The 26,412-nt window shown below is 41.9% G+C and overlaps 1 protein-coding gene across 1 annotated transcript in view; it reads left to right on the plus strand.

The window, feature by feature from the left end:
- Window positions 1-26,412, plus strand: part of NIPBL (Nipped-B homolog (Drosophila)) — a 180,294-nt gene that overhangs the window by 63,908 nt on the left and 89,974 nt on the right. The window contains exons 2-6 of the mRNA XM_015408480.1: window positions 18,353-18,496; window positions 20,063-20,228; window positions 22,247-22,377; window positions 23,247-23,346; window positions 25,891-26,042. Coding sequence (XP_015263966.1) covers window positions 18,433-18,496; window positions 20,063-20,228; window positions 22,247-22,377; window positions 23,247-23,346; window positions 25,891-26,042 — 613 coding nt within the window. The 5' untranslated portion in view covers window positions 18,353-18,432. The remainder of the gene's footprint in view (window positions 1-18,352; window positions 18,497-20,062; window positions 20,229-22,246; window positions 22,378-23,246; window positions 23,347-25,890; window positions 26,043-26,412) is intronic.

Consider the following 26,412-nt stretch of genomic DNA (forward strand, 5'->3'; position numbering starts at 1 on the left):
ATTTGTGACTCTTCAGATTGGAAGTGTGTGCCTAAATGTAATTAATGTCTTCCTCCCCCACACCACAGGTACAAAAATATTTGGTATTGCTTTTTATCTGTTATTCTTTATCTTCTGGATTTATCATTGCTAGGAAATCTTTGCTCTGGAGCAATAGAATGAGTGCAAGAGATTTTATCCATAAGAGCAAACTGATTAGAGCAAGAATTTTTATTTTGTTATTAAGAATAAGATTCTGGAAGTCTGTTGCTACTTTGAAAGATTTCTGCATGTAGAAACTGCTAGAAAAGGTTATATACGCTAGGAAAGCACATGCATGTTTACTGGTCAAATTGTGGTTATGATTGAAGAGATCAGCAATGCTGCTTTGTAACAGAAGCTATTAACAGGATTACAGGAATTTGACTTGCCAAGAAAACATTCTCACTAGAACTCTACATTAGTGGTGATATGATTAAATGGTGGTAGAACGTTTGCTTGTCCAGTTTTTTGGGATACCTTTCAGTCCATTCAGTCTGAGGACATCGTCAGGGTTCTTGGATTTTTACCAGCTTATCTGAATGACTTTTGCCCCTATAGGCAGTGGTATACTACTACTAAGGAAATCCACTGCAGATCTAGGAGACATGAATAAATGTGGTTCATTCTCAGATGTACTATTGATGAGCAGGGTGGATGAATGAGGGTGGCTGGACAATCGCTGAATCTTTACATCCAGAAGAGTATCTTATATCAAGCGTACCTCCACATCCCAATCTTTAACAGCCACAGAAGGTTCCTATGGTTCTACACTGGAGGGTCCCATCTTCAATTCAAGGCCAGACAGTTTGGCCTCTCTATGGCACCAAGGGTTTTTATGAAGATCTTGATCAGTTCAGTCACAAAATTAAGGGAGCAAGGCATTCACATCCACCCTTATTTTGATGATTTGTTGATCATGTCAAGTTCCGTGATTAAGTCATGCCAAGACACTGAAACAGCTATCCACTGTCTACAGGCCTACAGATTTCTTCTCAGCCTATAGAAAAGTTCTCTAGAACCTACTCAGAGACTAGAACTACTCAGAGACTAGAACATCGGGGTGTCATATTAGACACAACATGCAGTTGCCTATTTCTAACAGAACCAAAGGCAAAGAAAATGAAGGAGATACCAGGCATCAGGCATCGATGCTGTCCAGTGGATTTGGTTGCACACAAGAACTCTACAGCAACTTCTGAGACCTTTCCAGCTGCAAATTATGAACAAAGAGGATCTTTCCATCAGGGTTGCCCTGACAGTAAAAACCAGTCTTGTTCGGTGGACAAGAATGCCCAATCTTCTACAGGGAAAGAAATAACTGCATTCTGGAGGTGAAGCAGATCTTCACAGACGCCAGTCTGTCTGGATGGGGAGCAATGCTTAGAAGACTCTCCAGTGCAAGGTCGATGGTCCAGAATCGAGACGAGCCTCCCCATCAGTCTCCTGGAGTTTCTGGCGGTTTACCTCTACTTCAGCCCACAAGTAATTGGTCAACATATTCTCATTAGAACACATTCTCATCAGAACAATGTGTCTGTTGAAAATTACCTCAACAAGTAAGGAGGGTCCAGTTCTTCAGTGCTCCACAAAGAGGCAACCAAGATCCTAGCGTTGGCAGAGAAGAACCTGGCATCTATCAAGGCAGAACACACAAAGGGGATCGATGAATATCCAGGCAGATTGGCTCAGGAGGCAGGCCATTCAGGAGGGGGAATGGTCCCTGAAGAAAGGTCTGTTCCAGCTAATCACATCCCACTTCAGTCTTCCTCTGGTGGATCACCAAACAACCATCAAGTGAACTGGTACTTCACCAGATTTTTTCATCCCAAGGCCGAATCAGCCAGTGTTCTAAAATTGAATGTTCATGCTTGGGAAATATAAAATGATTGAGAATCTTGACCAGTTAACAGCTGCAGATTTGAAAATGCACTATAGAAGCAAGTAAGTGGGCATGAGGTGTACCTTGGTCTTCCAGTAATTTGAAGTGGGCACACTTTAATTGGTCTTATTCATGATTTTAAACTTTGGAAATGGAATAATTAGTGCTGTTTCATATTTGGCCTCATGTATTTTATTTAAAAGGGCTTTCCTACATTAGTTTATATTAGTATTTTAAGCTTAAGGTGCTCAATATTTATAGTCAGTGTAAAAGAAAATCCTAAATATCCTGTAATAATATTTTGCATCCTTAAGCAAGTATGGTGAAGAGTTCAGTTTCACAGGGAAAAAAATCTGAAGCTTTGTGTTGTGACTATTCCATATTTGTACTTTAACAGTAACTTTAATCTAAAACTTCACACCAGGGTCCTTGCTATTGTTCCTAATGAGCTTGTTAAATTTATGTATTTTTATTAGAGCTACTTAGGTTGGAAACTTTCTGGAATATTATTGGGGAAGTTGTGAAATACATAATGTGTAAATGTTTTGAATATTCACCAGTTTTTGTTTTTTTAAAAAACCTTTCCTTCCCTCATGCGTTTTTAACTGATCCCTTGACACACATATACTAAGGCCTTTTCCCTATGCATTCTAGGATCTTCTCTCTGAGTGGCCACCAGAGGGCATTGTTGAACATACTGGATTAGTATTTAACTGTGGTCTGGCAGTAGTTCTTGTAGCTGTAGTTTTTTTCAAAACTTGTGTGGCAAAAGGAAATTGTTGCGTACTGAGTAAAAGTGACCATATGTCAGGCATAGGGGAGTAGTCAGTAGATACCAGTACACTGTTTTGTGTAATTCTGTACAAGGCTCGGTAAGGCTACATCTACAAGGATGTTTCAATTGGAGGGGTTTGGAATGTCTTTAGGTGACCTGTGAGTCCATGTGTCAAGTCAATTGAGAGGTTGACTTATATGTATTTGGTAATGGCCATTCTTGGAGACAGTGATATAGAATCCATGTACAATTAATCTCAGCCCTGCACAAGTTCATTTTGCTTCCTTCTCTGTCCTTCTCAAACTGTACTATTTCTTATATTGGGTGGGTTAGTACCTCTCCTCCTTATGAAATCTTTCTTCGTAAGTCTCAGTGTCACTGTAAAGCATTTTATGGCCTTCCACAATCTGTGCACTAACAGCTTCCTAGGTTTTTTTTTTTGGGGGGGGGGTTGAACAATGCCTTTATCAAATTCTTGTGCATTGGGCTGTGTTCTGTAAATTATCATGTTGTTGGTGATAAGTAATAACATGATTACTTGTGTGAGGGGGCAGTATCTCCTGAGCTATCTGTGTGAGATTTGTCACATAGTTGCTGTCACTTCAGTCTTTGTGAGCCCACATTCACATAAATGGCTTTCCACACGGATCTGTGTCTGCATTGTTGCATTTCAGGCAGTCATCTGCCTGGCTGTTTGTGTGTGAATTGGGTCAAAAATGAATGCAGTCTTACTTCATGAAGTCACTTTTATCAGTGGGTTATTTTAATTAAATCGTATGCAATGTTAAGAAATCCTCAGTCCACTTTTAAAAATGAAAATATAGGTTGGTAGAGAGGATTGCTGCAAATTGATTGCATTCACATGGGATACATCCTTCTTCTTTGGGAATTTTTAGTGATCATAATCTCCTTCCCCCAGTTTTTGTTTTTCTTTCCTTGGGGAAAAAGGTACCTGTGGATAGTTGGCTCTTAAGCATCAAAGATAAAGCAGTCTGGAACAGGTTTCTGTCACCTCATTACTTCTTATGACTGGAATTTTTGTTTAAATAAGCCTTACATGATAAATGCAATGCAGTGTTATTTGCCTAATTTTCCTACTTGGCTCACTCCTCCAAAAGATGAGTGGTATACATACGTCTTTTCCTGTCCAGTTTAATCTTGACCAATGTATTAATGTTAGATACTTGTTTGTATTACTTATAATCTCCTATACAGCATTTTCCCTTGTGATGAATTACGAAGAGTAGCAAAAATAACTCAAGTCTTGAAGCATATTTATTGTGACAAAAGCTTTTGATGGACAGTCCACTTTGTCAGATGCATATTATAAAGTAGACTCAATTTCTATAAAAGCTTATAGTCTGCGATTAACCTTAAGTGCTTCAGGAGGCTTGTGTTGTAGTAGGTGATGTGCAGCTTAATTGGTATAAAGGAGAAAGGCTGCAATATAAATACTTTAAATAAAGGTTGTTTTGTTTATGTAGAATTTTGGCTGGGTGCCCGTAGGCCAGGATTACATTCATGCAGGAACTCCTAAAGGGAAGATTCATCACCTGAATGGACAAGATGTAAACATTTCTGGAGACAAACTGCAGAACCTTGGATAGCTCCAAGTATGTCAGTCCAATTGGTGCTAGAGCCAGGCAGAGGTTTTAAGAACCGAAGTAGATTTGGATCCAGCAAGGTCCTACCCTTCTGGAGGTAAGAAATGGTTCTTAAAGGACTCCTGCTTGCATTTATGTCTGGCACTCTGTAATCTCATGGTGGGTTCTTTGAAATCTCCAGCAAGTGGGGCTTGGCCAGGATGACTTATGAGACTGTTAGGAGGGCAGGTTTTCCAGGGCTTCTGGTTATGTGTGTGTGGGGGGGAGTACTAGCACTGGGCATCAGGTTCAGAGGTGCTACTTTCCTCCTGTACCTTCTTCCCTGAATGGGGTTGCTGTCTTGGTCAGGCTGTGTGGGCCTATTATCAAGGGCTGGGGGATTACATTTGGTGCCAAGTTAACGTTATTGGAATATATAATGAAGCAGATCACTTTCTTTACAGCTCCCTTAGGGGTTATCGTTAAGGAATATTTTGCAGTTCCTGTCCTCTGAGGCAGAGAATAAATTAGGATGTTTGCTCCCACTGCTGAATCTATTGGTTTTCAGGTGGTGGTTGTTGTTCAGTCGCACAGTCGAGTCCGACTCTTCGCGACCCCATGGACTAGATCCCGCCAGTACTGAAGGAAATTCCTCCAGATCAAGGTTCTTAAAGAGATGTGATCTACCACCTGTATGCTTACTTCTATTGGCTAATAATATCTGGTTGATAAGGTGCAACCTGTTAAGTCTAGTGGGTGGTATCTGCCACTTTGAGAGAAAGAGGCATTTGTGAGCACTTCCTGAAGAAAAACTCCCAGGATCTGAGCGATTTTCCCAACTGTCTGATGAGTACAATTTTTTAGTTTGGTTTTTGTGGCTTCTCTATGTATTCCTGGATGATACTAATTTTCTGGGCTAGTTTTAATCCAGTTTTCATCCCAGTTTTGGTGCTAAAATGGTTTTGCTGCCATGAATGACCTGTGTTGGGAAGATAGCAGGGTTAGTGCATCCTTTTCACTGGTGGTCATCCTTTCTGGATGGTGTGAAAGACAGTTGTATTGAAAGAAGTATAGCAAGAATTGCTGTTCAGAACATATGGAGTAAAGGTAGTTTCTTGGAACCAGGAGCAACACAATTCATTGATCATTACAGTTCTGAACATGAATTCCATATGCTAGTTTATATGGAAGCGAAGTATGGACCATCAACTGTAAGTGGAAGCAGTTCTCACTCTGAGGTGGAGGCCATCTTGTGGGTGATTCCCATCCATCAATCAGGGAGGCAGGAATTCTTCAAAAAACCTCCCAGATTTTGAGAGACAAATGCGGGCAGAATGGGCTAAACCAATGGCCAACCGCCAGTTTCCTCAAATTGTTAAGAGACTGTATGCTATGCCTGATTTTGTACATGCGATGTTACAGGTGCCAGCAGTGGATGCTCCAGTAGCAGCCCTACAGTACTCGGGCCTCCTCTCAGAGGATGGCGTCAAGGCTCTGTCAGAGACAACTTTGTTTAGAAGGGAGAGGCGGCTTTACGGAAGGTGCATGAGACCTTCGGCCATTTCTTCCATCATTTCTAGGGCTTCCATCTTCTGGATGCGAAAGATGATACAACTTCTACCAGAAAATAACAAACGTCTTCTGGAGGGGGCCTCTAGGGTCCTCAAATCTACTATGTTCACAGCTGATACATCCCTGGATGTTCTCACCTTCACCTCTAGGGCGATGGCCTTGGCAGCGGTGGCAAGATGCCTATTCTGGCTCAGAGCCTGGCCGGCAGATCTTCATTCCAAGAATATTGTTTTAGCCTATCCGTTTCAGGGCGAGAAGCTCTTTGGAGATGCTTTAGAGAAAATCCTAATAGAGACAAGGGATAAAAAGAAAGCGATGCCCAAAACTCTTCGCCGCTCCGACAGACGTTATGTTGGACCTCAGCCATTTCGTGCCCAACATACCTTGGCCAGACCAAGACCAGATGCGAAGCGATCTTCCTGGGGACAAACGAGACAATCCTTCAAGAAGGGACCATTTCCTTCCAAACCCAACAGATCCTCGTCCTTTCGATTTGACCGATCCGGAGCAGATGCCAAGCCTTCCAAGGACTGACTACCTGGACGCTCTGGGGGCGGCCGTCTCCTTTTTTCTGAAGTGTGGTCAACTGCTCGAGCAGACGCCTGGTCCTTAGACGTTATATCTCAAGGATATTCCATCGAATTCGAAAGTTACCCACCGGAACATTTCCTGATTTCACCTATTCGCCAAAATCGTCAAAAGAGGAGGATCACACAGAATGCAATCCAACATCTAATCGACATCAGAGCGGTGGAACCGGTGCCCATTCCACAACGGGGCAGGGGAGTGTACTCTATATTTTTCACTGTCCCCAAGAAGAATGGAGATTGGAGGTCCATCCTGGATCTCAAATACCTCAACCAGTTCATCAAGCTTTGTCATTTCAGGATGGAGACTCTGAGGTCCGTCATGGAAGCCATTCAACCAAACAAGTTTCTAACTTCGAGAGACTTGACAGAAGCGTACCCATGTGCCCATCCTCCACTCCCACCGCCAATACCTACATTTCTGCGTGGGGACACAACATTTTCAATTCCGAGCCTTCCCATTCGGACTCTCTACGGCCCCACGAGTATTTACGAAGATCCTGGTCAACCTCGTAATGAACCTCAGAGAACAGGGAGTACACATCCACCCGTACTTGGACGATATTCTTGTGTGTTCCAACTCACGGAGGAAGTCAACTCAGGACACTCTCACCACAATCCAATACTTACATGCCCATGGATTCTTAGTGAACCTGTCAAAGTGTTCTCTTGTACCATTTCAGTGCCTGGAGCACTTTGGCATGATAATAGACACAAGACGGTATTCCCTTTTTCTACCCACAGAAAAGATGGCCAGAACCAGGACTTTGGGAGAATCCGTGACCCGGAACAGTTCCGCAACATTGATGACCTTGGCCAAGCTTCAAGGTCTGCTCACCGAGGCTCTGTGTTGGGGACGTCTTCATCTCAGACCACTACAGTCCTTCCTCTTGCCATACCAAACTCAAATTATGGAAAAGGCGAACCTTGTCCTCAGCGTCCCATTATCGGTCAAGGAAAGCCTGGTGTGGTGGACGAAATTCAAAAATCTGCGTCAAGGCAAGTCTTTCCTAATCCCACACCAGATTCAACTGTTTTCGGATGCCAGTCTCAGAGGCTGGGGTGCAACATTGGACGGCAAGCCGATCCAGGGTCTCTGGTCGGCACAGGAATCAAGACTTCCCATCAACGTACTCGAATTGAGGGCGATCAGATTGGCGGTACTCAACTTCAAAGAACAGCTCCATCAATGTCACCTCCTGGTCCAGACGGACAACATCTCCGCCAAGACTTATATAAACAAACAAGGAGGGTCGAAGTCCCCGAAGCTCCACAGGGAAGCTGTTGTTCTCCTGACCTGGGCGGCACTTGACATCAATTCGGGCCGAACATATCAGAGGCACAGCCAATGTTCAAGTGGACTGGCTGAGTCGAGAAACCTGAATCTGATTGAATGGTCCCTGAAGAAGGATCTTTTTGTGTCACTAACGAGGGAGTTCGGCACTCCCATTCTGGATCTGTTCACGAGCCCTCACAACCACCAGTTACCACGGTTTGTGACCAGATAGTTTCATCCTCAAGCGGAGGCGACGGACGCCATGACGTTTCAGTGGCCGAAGGGTCTACTTTACGCTTTTCCTCCGATTCCAGTGATTCCGAAGCTTCTTCGGAGAAAAAAGGAACAAGGAGCGGTGGTCTTGGTGGTAAAGACCATGATTCTCGACACTACTTCAGATGGCCTCCTCTTGTCCGTTCAGACAGGGAAGCTGTTGTTCTCCTGACCTGGGCGGAGAAGCACTTGACATCAATTCAGGCCGAACATATCAGAGGCACGGCCAATGTTCCAGTGGACTGGCTGAGTTGAGAAACCATTCAACCGGGGGAATGGTCACTGAAGAAGGATCTTTTTGTGTCACTAACGAGGGAGCTCGGCACTCTCATTCTGGACCTGTTCATGAGCCCGCACAACCACCAGTTACCACGGTTTTTGACCAGAATTTTTCATCCTCAAGCGGAGGCGACGGACACCATGACGTTTCAGTGGCCGAAGTGTCTACACTTTTCCTCCGATTCCAGTGATTCCCAAGCTTCATCAGAGAATAAAGGAACAAGGAGCGGTGGTCCTGGTGGTAGCCCCGTACTGGCCCAGGAGACCGTGGTTCTCGACACTCCTTCAGATGGCGTCCTCTCATCAGACTTCCTCACTCGCCGGGCATGCTTCAGCAGGGACCAGTATGGCACCCGCATCCAGACTGGCTCTGATTAACCGCGTGGATATTGAACGGGACACTCTCTTGAACAGAGACTATTCACAAGATGTCATAACGACCATGCTAGCTTCACGAAAACCATCAACGATTAGAATCTACAACACGGCTTGGAAGGCCTTCGTGCGTTGGAGACGACGGAAAACTATCGATATTCTTCACCCCTGATGGAGGCGGTCCTGGGATTCCTACCTAGACGGTTTAGCATTGAGCCTCAAGCCAGCCACGCTTAGGAAGCAGATAGCCACTCTGACAACAGTCTTACTGCTGGTAGATGGAGTGCAGCTCTCAGAACATCCTGACATTCGCCACTACCTAAGAGGGGCCTCTCTCAAGAGTCCACCTGTGATTCACCGTTTTCCCACTTGGCGACTTCACACGGTGCTCTCTGCATTGACTTCTCCTCCGTTTGAACCGGTTCGGGACATTACCTTGTGATGGCTCCGTTTGAAAACTATTTTCCTCGTGGCAGTCACCTCGGCCAGGAGAATTTCTGAGCTTGGAGCCTTGTTGATTAAATCAGAGCTTTGCGTCTTTCACAAAGACAAAGTTGTATTACGCATGGACCCGACCTTTTTGCCGAAGTTACACGCCAGATTCCACAGGACACAGGAGAGCTGTCTACCCTCTTTCTGCCCAGCACCGACTCATCCCAAGGAGGCTTCCTGGCACAAGCTGGATGTGCGCAGGTGTCTTAAAGCTTATTTGATTCATACTGAGTCTTATCAGATGCTCCGATGCTCTTTTCATCAACATCACTTCCCATAACATGGGGCAAAAGATGTCCTCGTCGGCCATTAGCACAGCATTGTGGAGGCCTACAAGGCGCAAGGTTTCGGAGTACCACAGGGCATAACAGTGCACTCTGTTCGGAGCACTGCAACCAACGCAGCCTTTCTCAAGCATGCTTCGGTGGAAGAAGTATGCAAGGCCACAAAATGGTTGTCCCTTTCTACCTTTGTCAAACATTACAAGTTGAACCTCAGCGCCTTGGCAGATGCGGCTTTTGGCAGATGAGTTTTGCAGCATGTGATTTCAGACGAAGATGATGACCCACCCAGACTGTGAGCACTGCTTTGGGAGTGCCCATAGATGTCCTCCGCCTCAGAGGGGACACTTACCGTGAGGGGTCCTTCTCTGAGGAAAGGAGGACATCTCACCCTCCCTACGTCTTCGTTCTTACATTTCTGCTATTTTCCTCTATAGCTGCAACTTTCTGCCTTGTTCTTCTACTGTTATAATGTTCCATTTTCATGGCATTGTTCTTTTATTCTTGTTACTTTTCTGATTTCTTACAGTTGATAGTAAGGTTTTTTGCTGTTACTGCTGTGCGGAGTCACCCGAACTGAAGATAGGGGGTGTTCCACACGCCAGACAGGAAGAGGAAGAGTTTTAGTTCCTGCCTCCCTATTGGACGGTGGTAACACCCATAGATGTCATCCTTTCCTCAGAGGAAGAAGGACCCCTGACGGTAAGTGTCCAAGGGTCGTTTTCCCTCCCCTCACAAACAGAGAGATGTGAAAAAATATGTCCAACTAGGAAAAACTCCCAATGGCCCACAAAAACGGCTCAGAAAGAGTCTGTTAGTAAGAAAGGAGGGAGAGAGCGTGCTCGTTGGAGGAAGAAACCTCTTCTGATAGTGAGCTAGATGAAATTGAAGAGGGAGAATTCTTTACTGACGAAGATGAAAGGAAAACTGAGATTCCAGAACAATCTGTGAGATTCGTTGTCGAAGTCTTTCATGGCCGGAGTTCATTAGTTGTAGATTTTCCGGGTTGTATGGCCATGATCTTGGCATTGTAGTACCTGATGTTTCGCCAGCAGCTGTGACTGGCATCCTCAGAGGTATAACACAGAAAGATGGACTACTCTCTGTGTCAATATGAGACAAAACTAAAGAGAGTGACTCCCACAGGCTGGAGACAGGAAATTGGAAATTTGTTCCTGCCTCCCTGATTGTACGGTGGGAATCACCGACCAAGATACCTTCCTTTCATCAGAGGAGAGGGACCCTTCACAGTAAGTATCCAATGGTCTGTTTCCCCAGTGCAATCTTTGGTGCATTTGGTTAATGAGTGTCCCTGACTGTCAGAAGATTTCCAACCCATATATACTAGTTGTTGTTTCGATGGAGAATCACTGGCCACCTAGTGCTTACTTCTGAGAAATTCTGGGTATTTCATTTTTGACTAAGTGATTTTGTTAACAAAACCATTCGTTTTGCATTTGCAACCCCAGTCTGTCATAGGTTACATGGCACAGCGTGTTGGATAATACTCTTGGCTGATATAAAAACTCTTTGGTTACAGATTAATATTTCTTAATTCATGTATTCTTCAAATTTGTAATTGCTTTTAGGAACTGTATGATGATGATGGGGAAATTAGTTTGAATTCATGACTTAATTTTGTGTTTGTTCTTAAGTGATATGGATGTATCTACTAAAGAATGTTTATATTATTTATGATTGAATTAGTGCTGCCTTTCGTCACTGTCTTGTTTGAATGTTGATCAGTGGTATTTTCTTATGTCACCTGTTGCAGTCACCATCCAACATAAACAAAAGTAATACAAGAATTATTGCTGAAGAGTAACTTTGTTATGAGAATATGCTATACGCCCTCTTGTGGACAAGTTTAGATTTGCGTGTAGAAAATCAGGAATAGCCTTCTGCATGTTTACAGACCATGCCATTGTTTATTTATTTACATGACATGATGGAATAGAAATTAGTGATTAAACATTTTCCTGTAAAATTGGGACATGAATAGAAAATAAACTAACTTCTGTTATCTGTTTTTTTGGGGGGGAAAATATCCAAAACTGGAACAGATACTCTATTCCCCCATACCAAATTGTATTAGAACAAAGTTTGAGTCCAGTGGCACCTTTAAGACTAACAAAGTTTTATTCATGGTATAAGCTTTTGTATGCACGCACTCTTCTTCAGATACAGATGTAATGTGCTTGCACACAAAAGCTTATACTGTGAATCAAACTTTGTTGGTCTTAAAGGTGCCACTGGACTCAAACGTTGTTCTGCTGCTTCAGACCAACACAGCTGCCCCACCTGAACCAAATTATCTTGATTCATGTGGGTAGCCATGTTGGTCTGAAGTAGCAGAACAAAGTTTGACTCCAGTGGTACCTTTTAAGACCAACACAATTTTATTCAAGCTTATACCTTGAATAAAACTTTGTTGGTTTTAAAGGTGCCACTAGATTCAAACTTTGTTCTACCAAATAATGTTAGTGTTGTTACATATCTAAAAGTATTCTCATATCCTCCAGTATCTTTTCATTCTTTAGGTTTAAATTAGGAACTGTACAGGACGATGAGGGAAATTAGCATTGTTACATTGTATGTACCTCCAAAACAGTTGCACCTTGTTTAATTTCACATTCCATTTATTATATAGAGGGTGTACTTCTAGCTGCAGGGCAAAGAGATGGCTATCATTTTTTCGCTTTGTGTTATGAAACTTGCATGCACTTCTGCAAATGGATAGAAAATTATTCTTGCTTGATGCAATTTTCTGTGACATTAAAAGTGTAGTAGTAATTAGTACAATGAATTAAGAATTTGTTTAGTAAGAAGACTTGTGTGAATAGTACCACATTGCCTTGCATTAAAATCCTATATTGTGACATGGAGAAATACTTCTGGAGTACAGAATATAGTTTGATAGTATATATTTACTTTTACAATGAAACAGTTTTTAAATTAACAAATTCGCCGTAATGATTATCTGTACATGATTAGAGCTCTCTCTAGTGTTTCACACACATCATTCACTATATAGAAGACATGATGTCTCTTGCCTGCCCAAGCTATTTTGTCTTGGCATATTACCAGGACTAGAATTTTGTGTGTGTGTGTTACGTGCCGTCAAATCTAGAGATGTGTGTTCTGGTATAACTGAGATGAATACTGATAAAGTATGTTTCAGGTATATTTGACTCCCCCAAATATATCCAGGACTTTTCAGGAAACAGAGAAAATAGGTCCTGAAAAATCCCAGAAATAATTGGGATTCATTAGGAATATCAGGAGCTGGCATTTGCAGGCTCCAGGGACTGTTCCCCCCTCCTTTTTTAAAACCGGTGTTTGTGTGTCTCCCAGGGCTTGGTATCAGCTTGCCAGGCTGTTTTAGGAAAGGTTGTGTCACTTTCAAGTGTGGTTTTTTTTAAAGTTTGTTCTTTGCTAAAATTAGTTTGCCTCAGGATCCTGGTTTTTGTGGATTCTTATGTTTTACTTTGAGCTTCTTGTGTTCTACATAGTTAAGGATGCATACATTTTACATAGCTCAAGATTCTTGGTGGTTACAGTTTCAGTTTCTTGGGTTTTATATTAGTTGGGCTTAGTATAGCAATCGTTTCAGTATCATTACTGTGAGGTGAGATTCTCCATATCTGGTTCTAACTGTCGCTTCTTGGCCCTTATACAGGTTTCTCAGGAGACTTGTGACATGGTCTGGTACTCCCATCTCTTTAAGGACTTGCCACAGTTTGTTGTGATCCACACAATCAAAGACTTTAGCATAGCCAATGAAGCAGAAGTAGATGTTTTTCTGGTACTTCCTTTCTTTCTCCATAATCCAGTGAATGTTGGCAATTTGATCTCTAGTTCCTCTACCTCTTCGAAACCCAGTTTGTACTTCTGGCAGTTCTCTATCCACGTGTTGATGAAGCCTAGGTTGTGGGATCTTGAGCATGACCTTGCTAGTGTGTGAAATGAGTACAATTGTATGATAGTTTGAACATTCCTTGGCATTGCCCTTCTTTGAGATTGGGATGTAAACTGACCTTTTCCAGTCCTGCGGCCACTGTTGTTTTTTCCAAATTTGCTGGCATGTTGAGTGCAGCACTTTAACAGAATAATCTTTAAAAACTTGATAGGCCATATAGGGCTTTAAAGGTAAGAACTAGCTCAGCTGGGATACCATCACCTCCGCTAGCTTTATTGTTAGTAATGCTTTCTAAGGCCCATTTGACTTTGCACTTCGGGATGTCTGGCTTGAGGTCAGTGATCACACCGTTGTGGTTGTCAAGGACAGATTCTTCTTGTATAGTTCTTCTGTGTATTCTTGCCACCTTTTCCTAATTGCTTTTGTTAGGTTTCTACTGTTTTTGTCCTTTATCGTGGCCAGCTTTGCATGGAATGTCCCCTTGATTTCTCCAATTTTCTTGAAGAGATCTCTAGTCCTGCATGTACACACTATCTCTAGGCTGCATGTATGCACTATCAAATTACGATCTGTAACTTTTTGTGGGATTTTCTTAAACACCTCCATTCCTAACTTCAATCTTAAATATCAGTCTTATGCTGTATGTAGTATTTTGGTTATTAATTACAAATAGTGATAGAGGCTTATAAACTGTGGTATTTATAAGAAGACAAATTTATCTAAATCATTTGGCAAATAAAAAGCAAATATTTTTGTTGTTGACTGTCAGTGCATTCTGTCTGATTAGAAAAGTATAGTTGAAGGGATACTAAAACCTATTAGTGACAATTGAGTTGGAATTCCTTGAGTCTAGAAGGCTGTCTGGAATATTATGTAGATAAACACTCAAGTTTGTGATCAAGTGTGTGTGTGCATCTCTGAGCCGATCCCTGACAAATGTGTGTGTGTGATGCACAAGATTGCAAACACATGTTGGTCTCACAGTTTCAATTTTAGGTGTACCATCTACAAAACCTAATGTGTGAAAGATATTTTTACTTCCCTCATTACAGTGATAATTCACAGCTAATGTATGCATAATTTATTAAGTAACATCTGGTTTTACATATTAATGAATTAACCTAGAGATCCCTGTGCTGGGCTTACTTGTGCCATGGAAATTAATTGAATATCCTTCCATTTTTCAGATACATGGAAATAATTCATCAACCTACAAAATTTATAGTTTTTCATATGCCACAGGATGGCATTACTGGTGGCCTGGCATGCTTCTTAGCTAGAAGGAAATGTAATACATATTATGTAAATTTCCACAGAATGAAAGTTAACTTGTTACCCTGTGTGATTGGAATACTTGTGTCTTAGACTGAATATGTGAATGGATCCCCCCCCCCCGGTGTCCCAACTTTTCACGAGGGTATCCTGACCATAAGGAAGAAAATCTTCCTTCTGCCACCCATTTCGTATCAAAGAGTGGCTGGCTTAAATTTTACACTTGTTTTAAAGGAATCCAGCAAATCTTGGTAAAGACCAGCACAAAAAGATTTCAAGGGGGCTGTTTGACAAAGCAACAAGGTTCATGCAAATTTATTTTGCCAGTTTGGTGTAGTGGTTAAGTGTGCGGACTCTAATCTGGGAGAACCGGGTTTGATTCCCCACTCCTCCACTTGCACCTGCTGATGTGACCTTGGGTCAGTCACAAGCTCTGGCACAGCTGTCCTTGAAAAAGAGCAGTTTGTGTCAGAGTTCTCTCAGCCCCACCCACCTCACAGGGTGGCTGTTGTGGGGAGGGGAAGGGAAAGGAGGTTGTAAGCTGCTCTGAGACACCTTTGGGTAGTGAAGGGCGGGGTATAAATCCAATCTCTTCTTCTTCCTCTTCTTTATTTTTCTATTTATTCATTCAAATTTATAGCCCGCCCTCCTCGCAAGTGGGCTCTGGGCGGCTCACAAATACGGCAACATATGTCAACAGTTACAACAATAAAAACAAGATAAAACCAACATTTACAACAACATAAAGTGATTTAGATGTTACAAAAAATCTTCAATCACAAGATGGTATCCTGAAGATGGTAGTCCCAGTTCCGTGGCCTCTCAATTCAGTGGTATGGGTTCCATGCGGTATTATAAATAACTTGTCACAGGGCCATCATATGCCCCGATGTTACCTAACCCAGTTGGTGGTGGTGCGGTAGTGGCAGCTCCTACTCAAAAGCCTGGCGGAAGAGCTCCATTTTACAGGCCCTGCAGAACTGCACAAGGTCCCGCAGGGCCTGGATCTCCTCCAGGAGCTCATTCTACCAGGTAGGAGCCACCACCGAAAAAGCCCTGGCCCTGGTTACAGCAAACCTGGCATCTTTGGGGCCTGGCATCACCAGAAGATGTTGCGTCCCCAACCATAGTGCCCTTGGAGGAACATATGGGGAAAGGCGGTCCCTTAGGTATGTCGGACCCTGGCCATATAGGGCTTTAAAGGTAAGAACCAGCACTTTGAAGCAAATCCAGTATGCTATTGGCAGCCAGTGCAGCGCTTTTAACACAGGCCGGATGTGCTTCTGCCTAGCGAGGCCCATCAGCAGCCTGGCTGCAGCATTCTGCACTAGCTGCAGCTTCCGGATTTGCGACAAAGGCAGCCCCATGTAGAGAGCATTACAGTAGTCTAACCTTGTGGTGACCATCGCGTGAATCACTGTGGCCAGGTCATAGTGGTCAAGGAAGGGGACTAACTGCCGAGCCAGCCGAAGATGGTAGAAGGCCGACTTGGCAGTGGCTGCCACCTGGGCCTCCATAGTTAAGGAGGAGTCCAGGAGCACTCCCAAACTCCTAATCTCCGGCACTGGCACCAAAGGTGCCCCATCAAAGGTTGGGAGAGGGAGCCCCAGTCCCGAACCGACTCAGGCCCAGGACCTCCGTCTTCGCCGGATTTAGTTTCAGCTGACTCAGTCTGAGCCAACCAGCCATGGCTTGCCACGCCCAGTGAAGATCTTCTGGGCTAGAGCTAGACTGGCCACCCAGCATCAGATAGAGCTGGGTGTCATCTGCATATTGATGACACCCAAGCCCATATCTCTGGGCAATCTGGACAAGGGGGCGCATTTGGAAAGATCATGGACACCTGGAACTTTGGTGAAATTGCAGGTTAGCTTTCAGAAGAATTATTGAGTCAAGCAGTCACAATAAGCCAAACGTACAATAATATTAAAACTAGAATGCCTGTATTAAGAGGCAGGTGTTCCAAATGCCCACGCAAACACTCTGCAACACGTACCACTCAAGAAGGAGAAAGCAAGTGGCCTAAGATGTAGAGAATGAGAAAAAGGAGCTTGTAGCTATTTATTTGGGCAGATTCTGAACAGAGATCCAGATCCTCAGTCGGGTCCCAGAAATCAGAGCAGCCAGTAGTCGTAAAGAGGGAAGGCAAGACCCATATGATGTCATGGCAGATACATTGCTGCACAAAAATCAGAATTTTGTAGCAAATCAGAAGCACACTTTGTGGACGTATGCTGCCTCCAGTTATAGGGGTTGGGGAACTGAAAGCAAAAGGGTAAGCTAAGTAGTATAAGTCCAGTGAATGGCAGAAGGTGAAAAGGGGGGGGGGGAGTTCCCAGGTCTTGGGAACACTTCTGAATTAAGGGAAGGAGGTGAAATCTTGGGGCAGGGCAGAAGTTGTTGGAGCCCATCCTCATCTTACTTTTTAATTTACTTCATTTCTACCTTGGGACCCAGAGCACCTTACATTGTTTCCCTTTCCTCCAGCTTATTCTCAAAACAACGCTACAAAGTACGTTAGGCTGAAAATATGTGACTAGCCCAAGGTCACCCAGTGAGTTTTTATGGCAGACTGGGGATTTGAACCTGGGTCTCACAGAGTCTAATCCAACACTATACTGGCTATCATTGAGCTGAGGCTGTTGGAAGTGATTCAGGATCAGTTTGATTCAGGATCCGTTTGGATGGGAAACCTTTTAGCTGAGGATGCTGATATGAAGGTTGGTCTCTTTGTTGGCAGGATTGTTAATGGAGCAGTATCCTTTGTGCATAAGTGTTTATTAATTATTGTAAGGTTCTGGTTAATGGTCTGGTGGCCAGGTGGGAGGGAGAGGTTAATTTCTTTTTGAGCCTTTGTTTTCCAGTGAGTCTGACTTTAAGTTGAATGTCTGCCTGATTCACCAATTGGCCTTCAACCTTTGGTTTGAAGATGGCTCAAAACAGGTTTTCAGGCCTCATGTAACTGGCAGAGAAGAACTGGTATTGGCATTTATGTGGAGGAGGAAGAGAGTCTGTCAAAATGAAGGATTTGATGGCAGCAACCTGGCTATTGTTTCATGTGCCTTGGTGACTTTCATATTGGATTATAGTAGTGAACTCTGTGTGGTGCTGCCTTTGAAAACTTTTTGAAAATTACAGCTGGGTCAAAATTCAGGAGCCAGAGCGATAACAGCAGCTTGTCACCTTGGATATGTCAAATGAATTATATTGGCTACCGCAGTCTTATTTTCAGGCCCGTCTGTTTCTAGGCCCATCTAAAATTCCTGATTTTAATCTTTAAAACTCCTAACAGCTTTGGTCCAAAGTACCTAAAGGGCCTTCTCTCATAAGTACCTGCTAATAATTTTAATATTGGCTGACGGGTCTCTGCTGCAGGAACCTGAACTGTCACATGTATGTTTAGTGGGGACCTATGCAAAGCATCTTTTCAGTAGTAAATTCATCCCTAGAATTTTTAACTAAAATTGTTTTATTTAATTGTAGGTATGGTGGTTATATCATTGTAAATATGGGTTATCCTTAACATTATACGAGTGTTGAGCATGTGTGGCCTGGAAATACACCATATAATTGTGTAAGTTATCTATATCAGGTTCTGCCAGTTTTCTCTTGAGTTGATAAAATTATGCTTGTATTTAGTTTTACTATAGTGTTAACTTTTCTCAGTCTGTTATTTTGTTTTGTTTTTAACTGTGCTGTTTAGTTTTTACACACATGCAAGTCTTGTGCGGTCCTGTGCTAATGGAATCTCTCTCTGTATTGTTGCAGTGCTTGGGAGATGGGAAGTAATGATAGCTGGCACCTGAACTAAAATCTGTTTGTAGGCACTACCATCCCAGCACTTCAGGATGAATGGGGATATGCCTCATGTTCCCATCACTACTCTTGCAGGGATTGCTAGTCTCACAGACCGTAAGTACCCTTCTTGTTTTCTCTCAGTTTGATAGTATTATATTTTGAATATATAGTATTACTCAAGGCTTTAAAAATGTCTCCCATCTTAAAGAGGATGGAAAACCTTACCTATACCTCCAACTTCCAAGAAAAGTGACTCTGTTTTTTATTACATTCTGATTTAAATGTTGATCAAAGCAGAAGCAAAAGCCAAAGTAAAATTTTATATATATAACAAGAATAATGGAAGTAACATCATGGTTTTCTCTCTATGTAGCTAAACTGTACTATGAATGCTTTTGTCATAACAATACTTAGTGGTTTCTATCTATACATAGATTTGAATGGATTTCAGTTGTGTTGTAGTTGTTGTTAGCCATTCAGTTGTGTGACTCTTGGCGATTCTGTGGATCAGCTCTCTCTACATAGAAGTTATGTCATTTGACTTCCTGAATGTTACAGATCTGGCATATTTGTTAAATATAACCCGTGATGATTAACATGTTGAAATAAAAAATTTAAACTTAAATCCTCCCGTTATTTTTATATGCCCTCTGTTAGAAGGCATGCATTAGAAGGATTTGTGTCCTGTTCTTGGATCTAATGGAAAAGTTGCTGAGAAAAGAAAACTTTATGCCTGAATTGTATAGAAAGCCAATGATAGCTATATTGAACACTTTAATGTGTGGTGCAATATGTTTTAGATTCTGCAACATCTTAAAAAATCTTAAGTACAGGTTTTTGGATGTAAAACAGGATCATATTTTTAGTTGATCTTTAGGAAAAGTCGCAGGGGGCTCCTTTCTGAGTGTGTGCATCCACTTCATAGCCCTCCTCCAAGATTCTCATGTCACTATATCTGGGCTCATCAGGGGATGTTTCAGATCAGAGAGCATTTTGTTTGGTGGAGCACTGTCACTTTTGCATCCCTGTTACCAAAACAAACATTTCACCATATTCAGGGCAAGCGTGCACTGAGGGTTGAGGAAAGTGTAAAGCATTCTCTAAAGCAGGTGGGACATTGACGAAGAGGGTTGGCAGGCATCCACTCTTTTTTTTGTATTTTTCATATATCTATGTGTGTGTGTGTACGCACGCACATGTGAGTGTGTGCACCTGGAAGTCATGGTGACCTCTGGTGACTGATCCCTACTGGGGGCCTGGAAGATATTCAGAGGGGTGGCTGAATAAAGCCTGCCTGCACCTCCTAACTGCTGGTAGTCCAAGTCTCATCCAAGTACTTGCCAGAGTCAACCCTGCTTATCTTCCGAGATCTGATGAGATTGTGCTTGCCTGGGCTGTCTAGGTCAGGGCAGGCAGGCATCTACTCTTTAAGGACTAGGGATGTACTTTGCTTGGGGAAAATAAGGTAGGAAAAGAAACATTTTAATAAGCACGTGCATAGGAGTTGGTGGGGGGAAAGTGTTGCTAGCCATTAATGATGTCGTGGGGACATTTTCCTGGATGATCACTCCACTGCAACTCATGCAACATCAAGACAGGAATAGAAGTGCTTGTGGGGGGTGCAGTGTGAGAATTTTACTGTGGAATAACTAGAATTTTTTTTACCCTTTTAAAAAACAGTTTTGAACCAGCTGCCTCTTCCATCACCTTTACCTGCTACAACAACGAAAAGCCTGCTTTTTAATGGACGAATTGCAGAAGAGGTGAACTGTCTTTTGGCCTGTAGGGATGAAAATTTGGTTTCACAACTTGTACACAGCCTCAACCAGGTGTCAACAGATCACATGTATGTACTTTTTGATACTTGGTATATGAATGCCAAAATAGTTGGTGGGGTGTCTAAAATTCTGTATGTTATAGGGTTGAATGTATATGGTTCTGTATCTTCCAGCAGTTGGTAATTGTTAGCTAATGCTGAATATTTTTGGCTTGAGACCAACAGTAACTTTTATTTTGAGCTTTGTGTCCAGAATCTGTTTCCAAAGAAGCAATATAAGTTTTGATGGGACCTGAAAATGTTTAGTTTGAAATTGTAATAGATGGTAGGATCTGTCAAGGGGACAGATCCTACCATCTTTTACAAAACCGTACCAGAATCTTGTTGTTTGCTAATTTGCAGGTTATGTAGACACAATTTGGTGGATGGCAAGAATCCATCAAGAACAAGCGAATTGTGTGTTTTATTTACTTAGCTGAAAGGAAGGTGAGAAAAATATAGTACACTAAGCCAGTGGTCTTCACAAATCTGGCATCATACTACTGTTAGTGAACAGTCACCTGTGTTATCCAGCTTTGGTATCTTGATCTGCTTGTGGTATGTAAAAGGTATCCTCATTCATAGGATTATCTTCTGAACACACTTTTAAAAAGTTTGATCTGAGTGGAGATTTATACCCTTTGCCAGCTGGGTTCTGGTAGTGTATTCCTGGGGAGGAAGCTAGATCTGATTATAGCGGCCTGATGAGAAGTCCTGGTAGGGTTTTGTCCATAGATCCTTGATTAAATACATAATCAGATCTGTGACTAGATAAGAAGAGTTCTGATAGTAATAATTTGATTTAGTTGGCATGCATGTATGGTCCAGGAAACTGGAGCATGAAAGGTGCCTTCTCATCCAGACACAGTTTTCAGAGATGAGTACCAGAAGAGCAATACTAGACGTGGATTCTAGTTGCAGGATAAATTGGACAGGTGTAGGCCAGAGGAAGCAAGCAAATAGGTAGGATTCAAATGGGTTCTGTGCATTATTTGCAGGGTAGGACATAGTGGATCACCAAGCTTGGGCTGCACAACATGCCTTAGCATACATGCACCAAGAAACGGCAGTGGATTACTGCGACGTTTGAAATGCCTGCTATGATCTCCCAGACTGCTGCTTCTCTGTGATAAGTTCTCTGTCAACACTTGAATTTGACTGTGGATCGAGGAAAAAGGGTGTTGATGCTTGTGAATAGCAGCTGAGAAATTAAGGCGAACAAAGTAGCCCGGTCTCTAATAGGAGTGGAGATCAAGGCATGATCTGATGGGTTGTGACATTTTGACTTCTCAGTGTTTATGAACAGTTTTTACAGGCCTGCAATGGTCATTAGAACGACATTGGTGGAAATTAATATAAAACTGGTATTTATGGTTTGGTAATTCTTATACTGTTGGGTTTATTGTTTTTGTATTGTTTTTACTCTCTGTGCTATATCAAGCAGATCTCTGGTGAGGCAGCATATAAGTAAATAAACTGGGAATGGGCTGTGGATCAGTGGTAGAATATCTGCTTGGCATGCAGAAGGTCCCAGGTTCAATCCCTGGCATCTATGGTTAAAAGTACCAGGCAGTCGGCAATGAGGAAGACCTCTACTGCAGACCTTGGAGAGCTGCTGCCAGTCTGAGCAGACAGTACTGAGCTTGACGGACCAATGGTCTGATTCAGTATAAGGCAGCTTTATGTGTTCAACTCTACATTCCTTTTATGGTGATGACATTTCACAATTCGAGCAATTGCATTAACTTTCCCATCTCTCATAGTAGCCATATTATCGGTAGTGTGTTCTTAATAGGCACAATAGATTCTTGAAATAATGCAGGGATGGGGTAAAAATGCTACTTTTGTATGTTGTTTGAACAAACAAATATTAATATCAACAAGACCTCTGTGAAGAGTTTGAGAATTGCTCTTTATAGAGGAAAGATTTCAAACTCTTTATGTTACAGAAGTGCCTCTGTTTGCTGGTGGTCATTTATTACAAATGTTTCTGTTTTGGTAAGAAGCTATATTTTAAAAGCCTTATATGCTTGTCTTTTTGATATCAGAGAACTGAAAGATAACCTTGGCAGCGATGATCCGGAAGGAGATATACCAGTCTTGCTGCAGGCTGTCTTGGCAAGGAATCCTAATGTTTTCAGGGAGAAAAGCATGCAAAATAGATATGGGGTACAAAGTGGTGAGAGTTCTTTTTATTAATTTCACTATAATTTGTATTAGGAACTAGGTTGCGTTCTGTTGTTTGTAACAGTGTAAATGGGACAAACTGATATAAATTCATATATTTGCTTTGCTTTATTACATGATAGAGGCAATGGGCATTCTGGACCCTCTGTTGTAGGGCATGAAAAAAATTCAGATGAAACTATACAAATGATTTCTCCCTCTCAAATGAGCAAGTACATCAGTTGCTAGCAGAAGTTCCTTTCATGGAGCTGGATTATGCAATTGCAAGGATCATGGGACCTACGTGGACTAACAGCTACGCAGGTCGGGAGGCTGTAGTGCGAAGGGGGAAAGGAACGGAATTGGTCTCTTCTTCCTTTTGTGTAAGCAAAGCTGTAGTGATGGGAGAGGCAGAAAGGGAAGCCCCCCCCCCCCCCCGGATCCTTGACCTTTGTGGTTGTTAGTCCATGGAAGTTCTGTGACCTTGGGAATAAAGTTTCCCAAGTTTAGAAAGTAGGAGAAGGTCCCCAAGTGTCACTGCCTTCTGCTGATGGATTGTGGGATCCAACCTATGTGTTTTCCTATAGTGCCTGGCATAATGTTGGCAGCAGATGATAAGCAGTTATAAACTAGAGCTGTCTGAGGTTTATCCCCAGCCAAATCTTTTATTTAGGACAGTCAGGCAGCTATTGATTTCACAGTGCTTGCAGATATGTGCATATGTCATATTTCTTTTATCCGAGTCTTTTCTGGATAATGGCTAATTTTGTAAACATGGCACCATAAAAATGACAGTTTGGGACACTAACAGAACAAAGAATTAAATCAACGATGAGAAAATGTATGTATATGACTTATACAACTTTCTCTCTCTCGTTTTAGGCATGATGATGCCGCAGTACAAACTTTCTCAGAATTCCATGCACGGTAGTCCTGCATCTTCCAATTATCAGCAAACCACTATCTCTCATAGCCCTTCCAGGTAACTTGTCACATGGGGTTTTAATTTTGTTTGGAGCTTTTTCCTGTAGGTTTCATATGTAGGTCTAGGTGCTCAGTTTATCCTTGTTCTAACTGCTTTCAGCTTTAACTTGAGAAGTGATTTGAGAACACTTTGTGTCATCAGTTCTTAGCATTTGCTAATACAGACAAGTACAAAGCAGTAGATTAGTGCAATTTATGGTCTAATATGTAGCCACGAAAGTGGCTCCAAATAACATTTATAGAGGATAACAGCAAATATGCTATTAGTTTATTGGTCTTGCAATTGTTCACCACTCTTCCCCCTCTCGGTATAAGTAATAAGACAGAGAATCTCTGGCTAACATATCAGCTGGAGCCCTCACATTTATAAGAGTTTTATACAAGTTCATTATAAAAATTAGTAAGCAGTATAAATTCTAAGTAAAAGTTAATTCAGGATTCAAATAAAACCTCTCAGAACTCTACTCCCCCTTTATTCTGAAGCACAGGGATATATACTGGTAGGGCTATGGGATAATATACAGCTATTGTAAGCATTACCAAAGAACTTCAAACATGAGAAACTCCTATATCATAACTGACCTGAATGCCCAGCTAGCCTGATCTCATCAGATCTCTGAAGCTGAGCAGGGTTGGCACTGGTTAGTACTTGGATGGGAGACTACCAAGGAAGTCCATGGTCACTGCACGGAGGCAGGCATTGGACATCTCTTGCCTTGAAAATCATATGGGGTTGCGATAAGTTTGGCTGCAACTTGACAACACTTTCCACTACTAATTACATACCTGTTTTCAATAGAGAATAACTGTCGCTGAAAGTAGAGAATGATGTCACTGAAAGGCCTTAGGCTAGTCACCTGCAACTATAGGCAACTCTCACGACTTAATTAGGACACAATGCAAATTGATGTTGTTTTACCAAGAGAGAGAGAGAAAAAAACAGCTATTTTTTCTTGTGCTCAATTATAGTTTTTATGGCCAGTTGTAATTCTAACAACTTCATCAGGAGCACAGCAAGGTCTGAATCTCCCAACCCCTCAGAAGCCCCTGAACCTCCCCTGTTGTCCTATTCCCTCTCACAAACTTAGCTGGTGGCAGGCATCTGCCTATCCTTCCTCTCCCTCTCTGTGTGAGTTGGGGGGGAACCTGGAGGATAGTGTTTTCTCAGGGCTCGTTGCACATGGGCCTTTACTGATGCATCCTTCAAGGCCTGGCAGGGAGGCAAAGGCCTCCATAGAAACATGAAGCCTTGCTCTTTGCCACCATTTTAGTTTGGGAGAAGGGAAAGAAGTATGGCCTGAGAACCAATAGTACTTGGGGACATAATGGACACTTTGTACTTAGGAAGACATTAGAGACCACCAGCATTCACAATTCTGAGCCTGGAAGTTACAAAGTTCAGCACAACCATTGCTGTCAGCCTAACCTACTTCACAGAGGTTTTGTGAAAATAAAATGGAACAACTCAATATATATATATATATATCTTACCATGATCACCTCAGAAGGAGGACAGGATATAAACATTATTGAAAATAATTACGTTTTGTGGTGATAACTTTTTTATGTTTTAATTGCAACCCCCAAACAGAAAGAAATAAAAAAGTCAAGTGATAATCATTTATAAAAGGTTTCCAAAAGTATGTCCATGCACAACTGTCCTGTATATGCCATAAATGGAAATGTTGCTAATAATAAGGTTTTAAGGTCCTCAATCCACTGGATTACCGGAGGTGGGCATTTATCTCTCCAGTGTTGTAATACAAGTCTTTTAATAACAGTAAAGGCATGGAGGGTCCATTTTTGTTAACTGTCAGTTAGCCTTGAAGAAACAGACAAATGATTTAAAAGTACATAAATATTTGCAGAGATTGGTGAATATACTAGAACGAAATCGATATGAGTAATTACTTCCTCTCCAAAAGACTGAATAACTGAACAAGTCCAAAGCATATGCTTAAGAGCAGTGCCAGCAGTTAGACAGTCATTTACTTTAAAAGGCACTGTGGTGTCCAGTATATCCTAAACATAATTTTCAGCTGAGTAAATCACAGCTTGAGATACATAGAAACAGCGGGTATAAAATTTAGGACTATATCCCATTGCTTTCTCAAAACAGGATAATTTAGCTACTTATTCCATTTCATTTGAGACTTTGTGTGTCATATTTACTAATTAACAAATATTCATAAACAAATATTGTAGGCATCATTTTTTGTATTGGTTCAATGAGAATTTCTATGAGTAAGGGAGATTCGGAAACATTTAGTGCTGCAAGGCCATATTTAGATACCAACAGATGTTGCAGTTGTAATATTGTTCAGCAGAGGTTGACAGGCCATGTCTAGTCCTTCGCTGAGAAAATCACAAAAAAAATCACCTTCATAGTCTATTGAATTCATAGTCAATGATTTGTGATGGTGTCTTGTGTTTATTGTATAAAACCATTTCTGGTTTTGAAATTGGTTCATGTACGGTAACTATAGGTAAACAATTTTTGTATTTGATTTTATATACATATTTATTTGGATTTTATTTTCAGTCGCTTCGTGCCACCGCAGTCAAGTTCTGGTAACAGGTTTATGGCACCACAAAACAGCCCAGTGCCTAGTCCATATGCTCCTCAAAGCCCTGCAGGATACTTGCCATACTCACACCCTCCAAGTTACACGCCGCACCCACAGATGCAGCAAGGTAAATACTGTCTCCTTGGGTCGTCACTATTTGCATTAAGTTAGTCTGTATCAATTTCTTATACTCTGTAATACAGTTGTAGCTGCTTCTCATAACACAACTTCCATATTTTGGTAAGGGAAAAAAGCAAGCAAATATACAAACATTAAGCTAGTTGATTTTTTTTAAGAAACTGCCTGATGATTCTAGCTGTCTTTCATGGGAACTATAAAATGAGAGAGAGAAAGACACTCACTCTGAGATAAAGCAATTTTTTTTACTAATGCACCAAACGCACACAATACAAATCTTTCTTCTTATCAAACCAGCATGCTCATATTGTCTTTTCACTTCTCAAACATATCTATTTAATGAACCTGTTTCTTTCTTT

Source organism: Gekko japonicus, unplaced genomic scaffold, assembly GCF_001447785.1.
Source record: "Gekko japonicus isolate JY-2015 unplaced genomic scaffold, Gekko_japonicus_V1.1 scaffold964, whole genome shotgun sequence".
NCBI lineage: Eukaryota > Metazoa > Chordata > Lepidosauria > Squamata > Gekkonidae > Gekko > Gekko japonicus.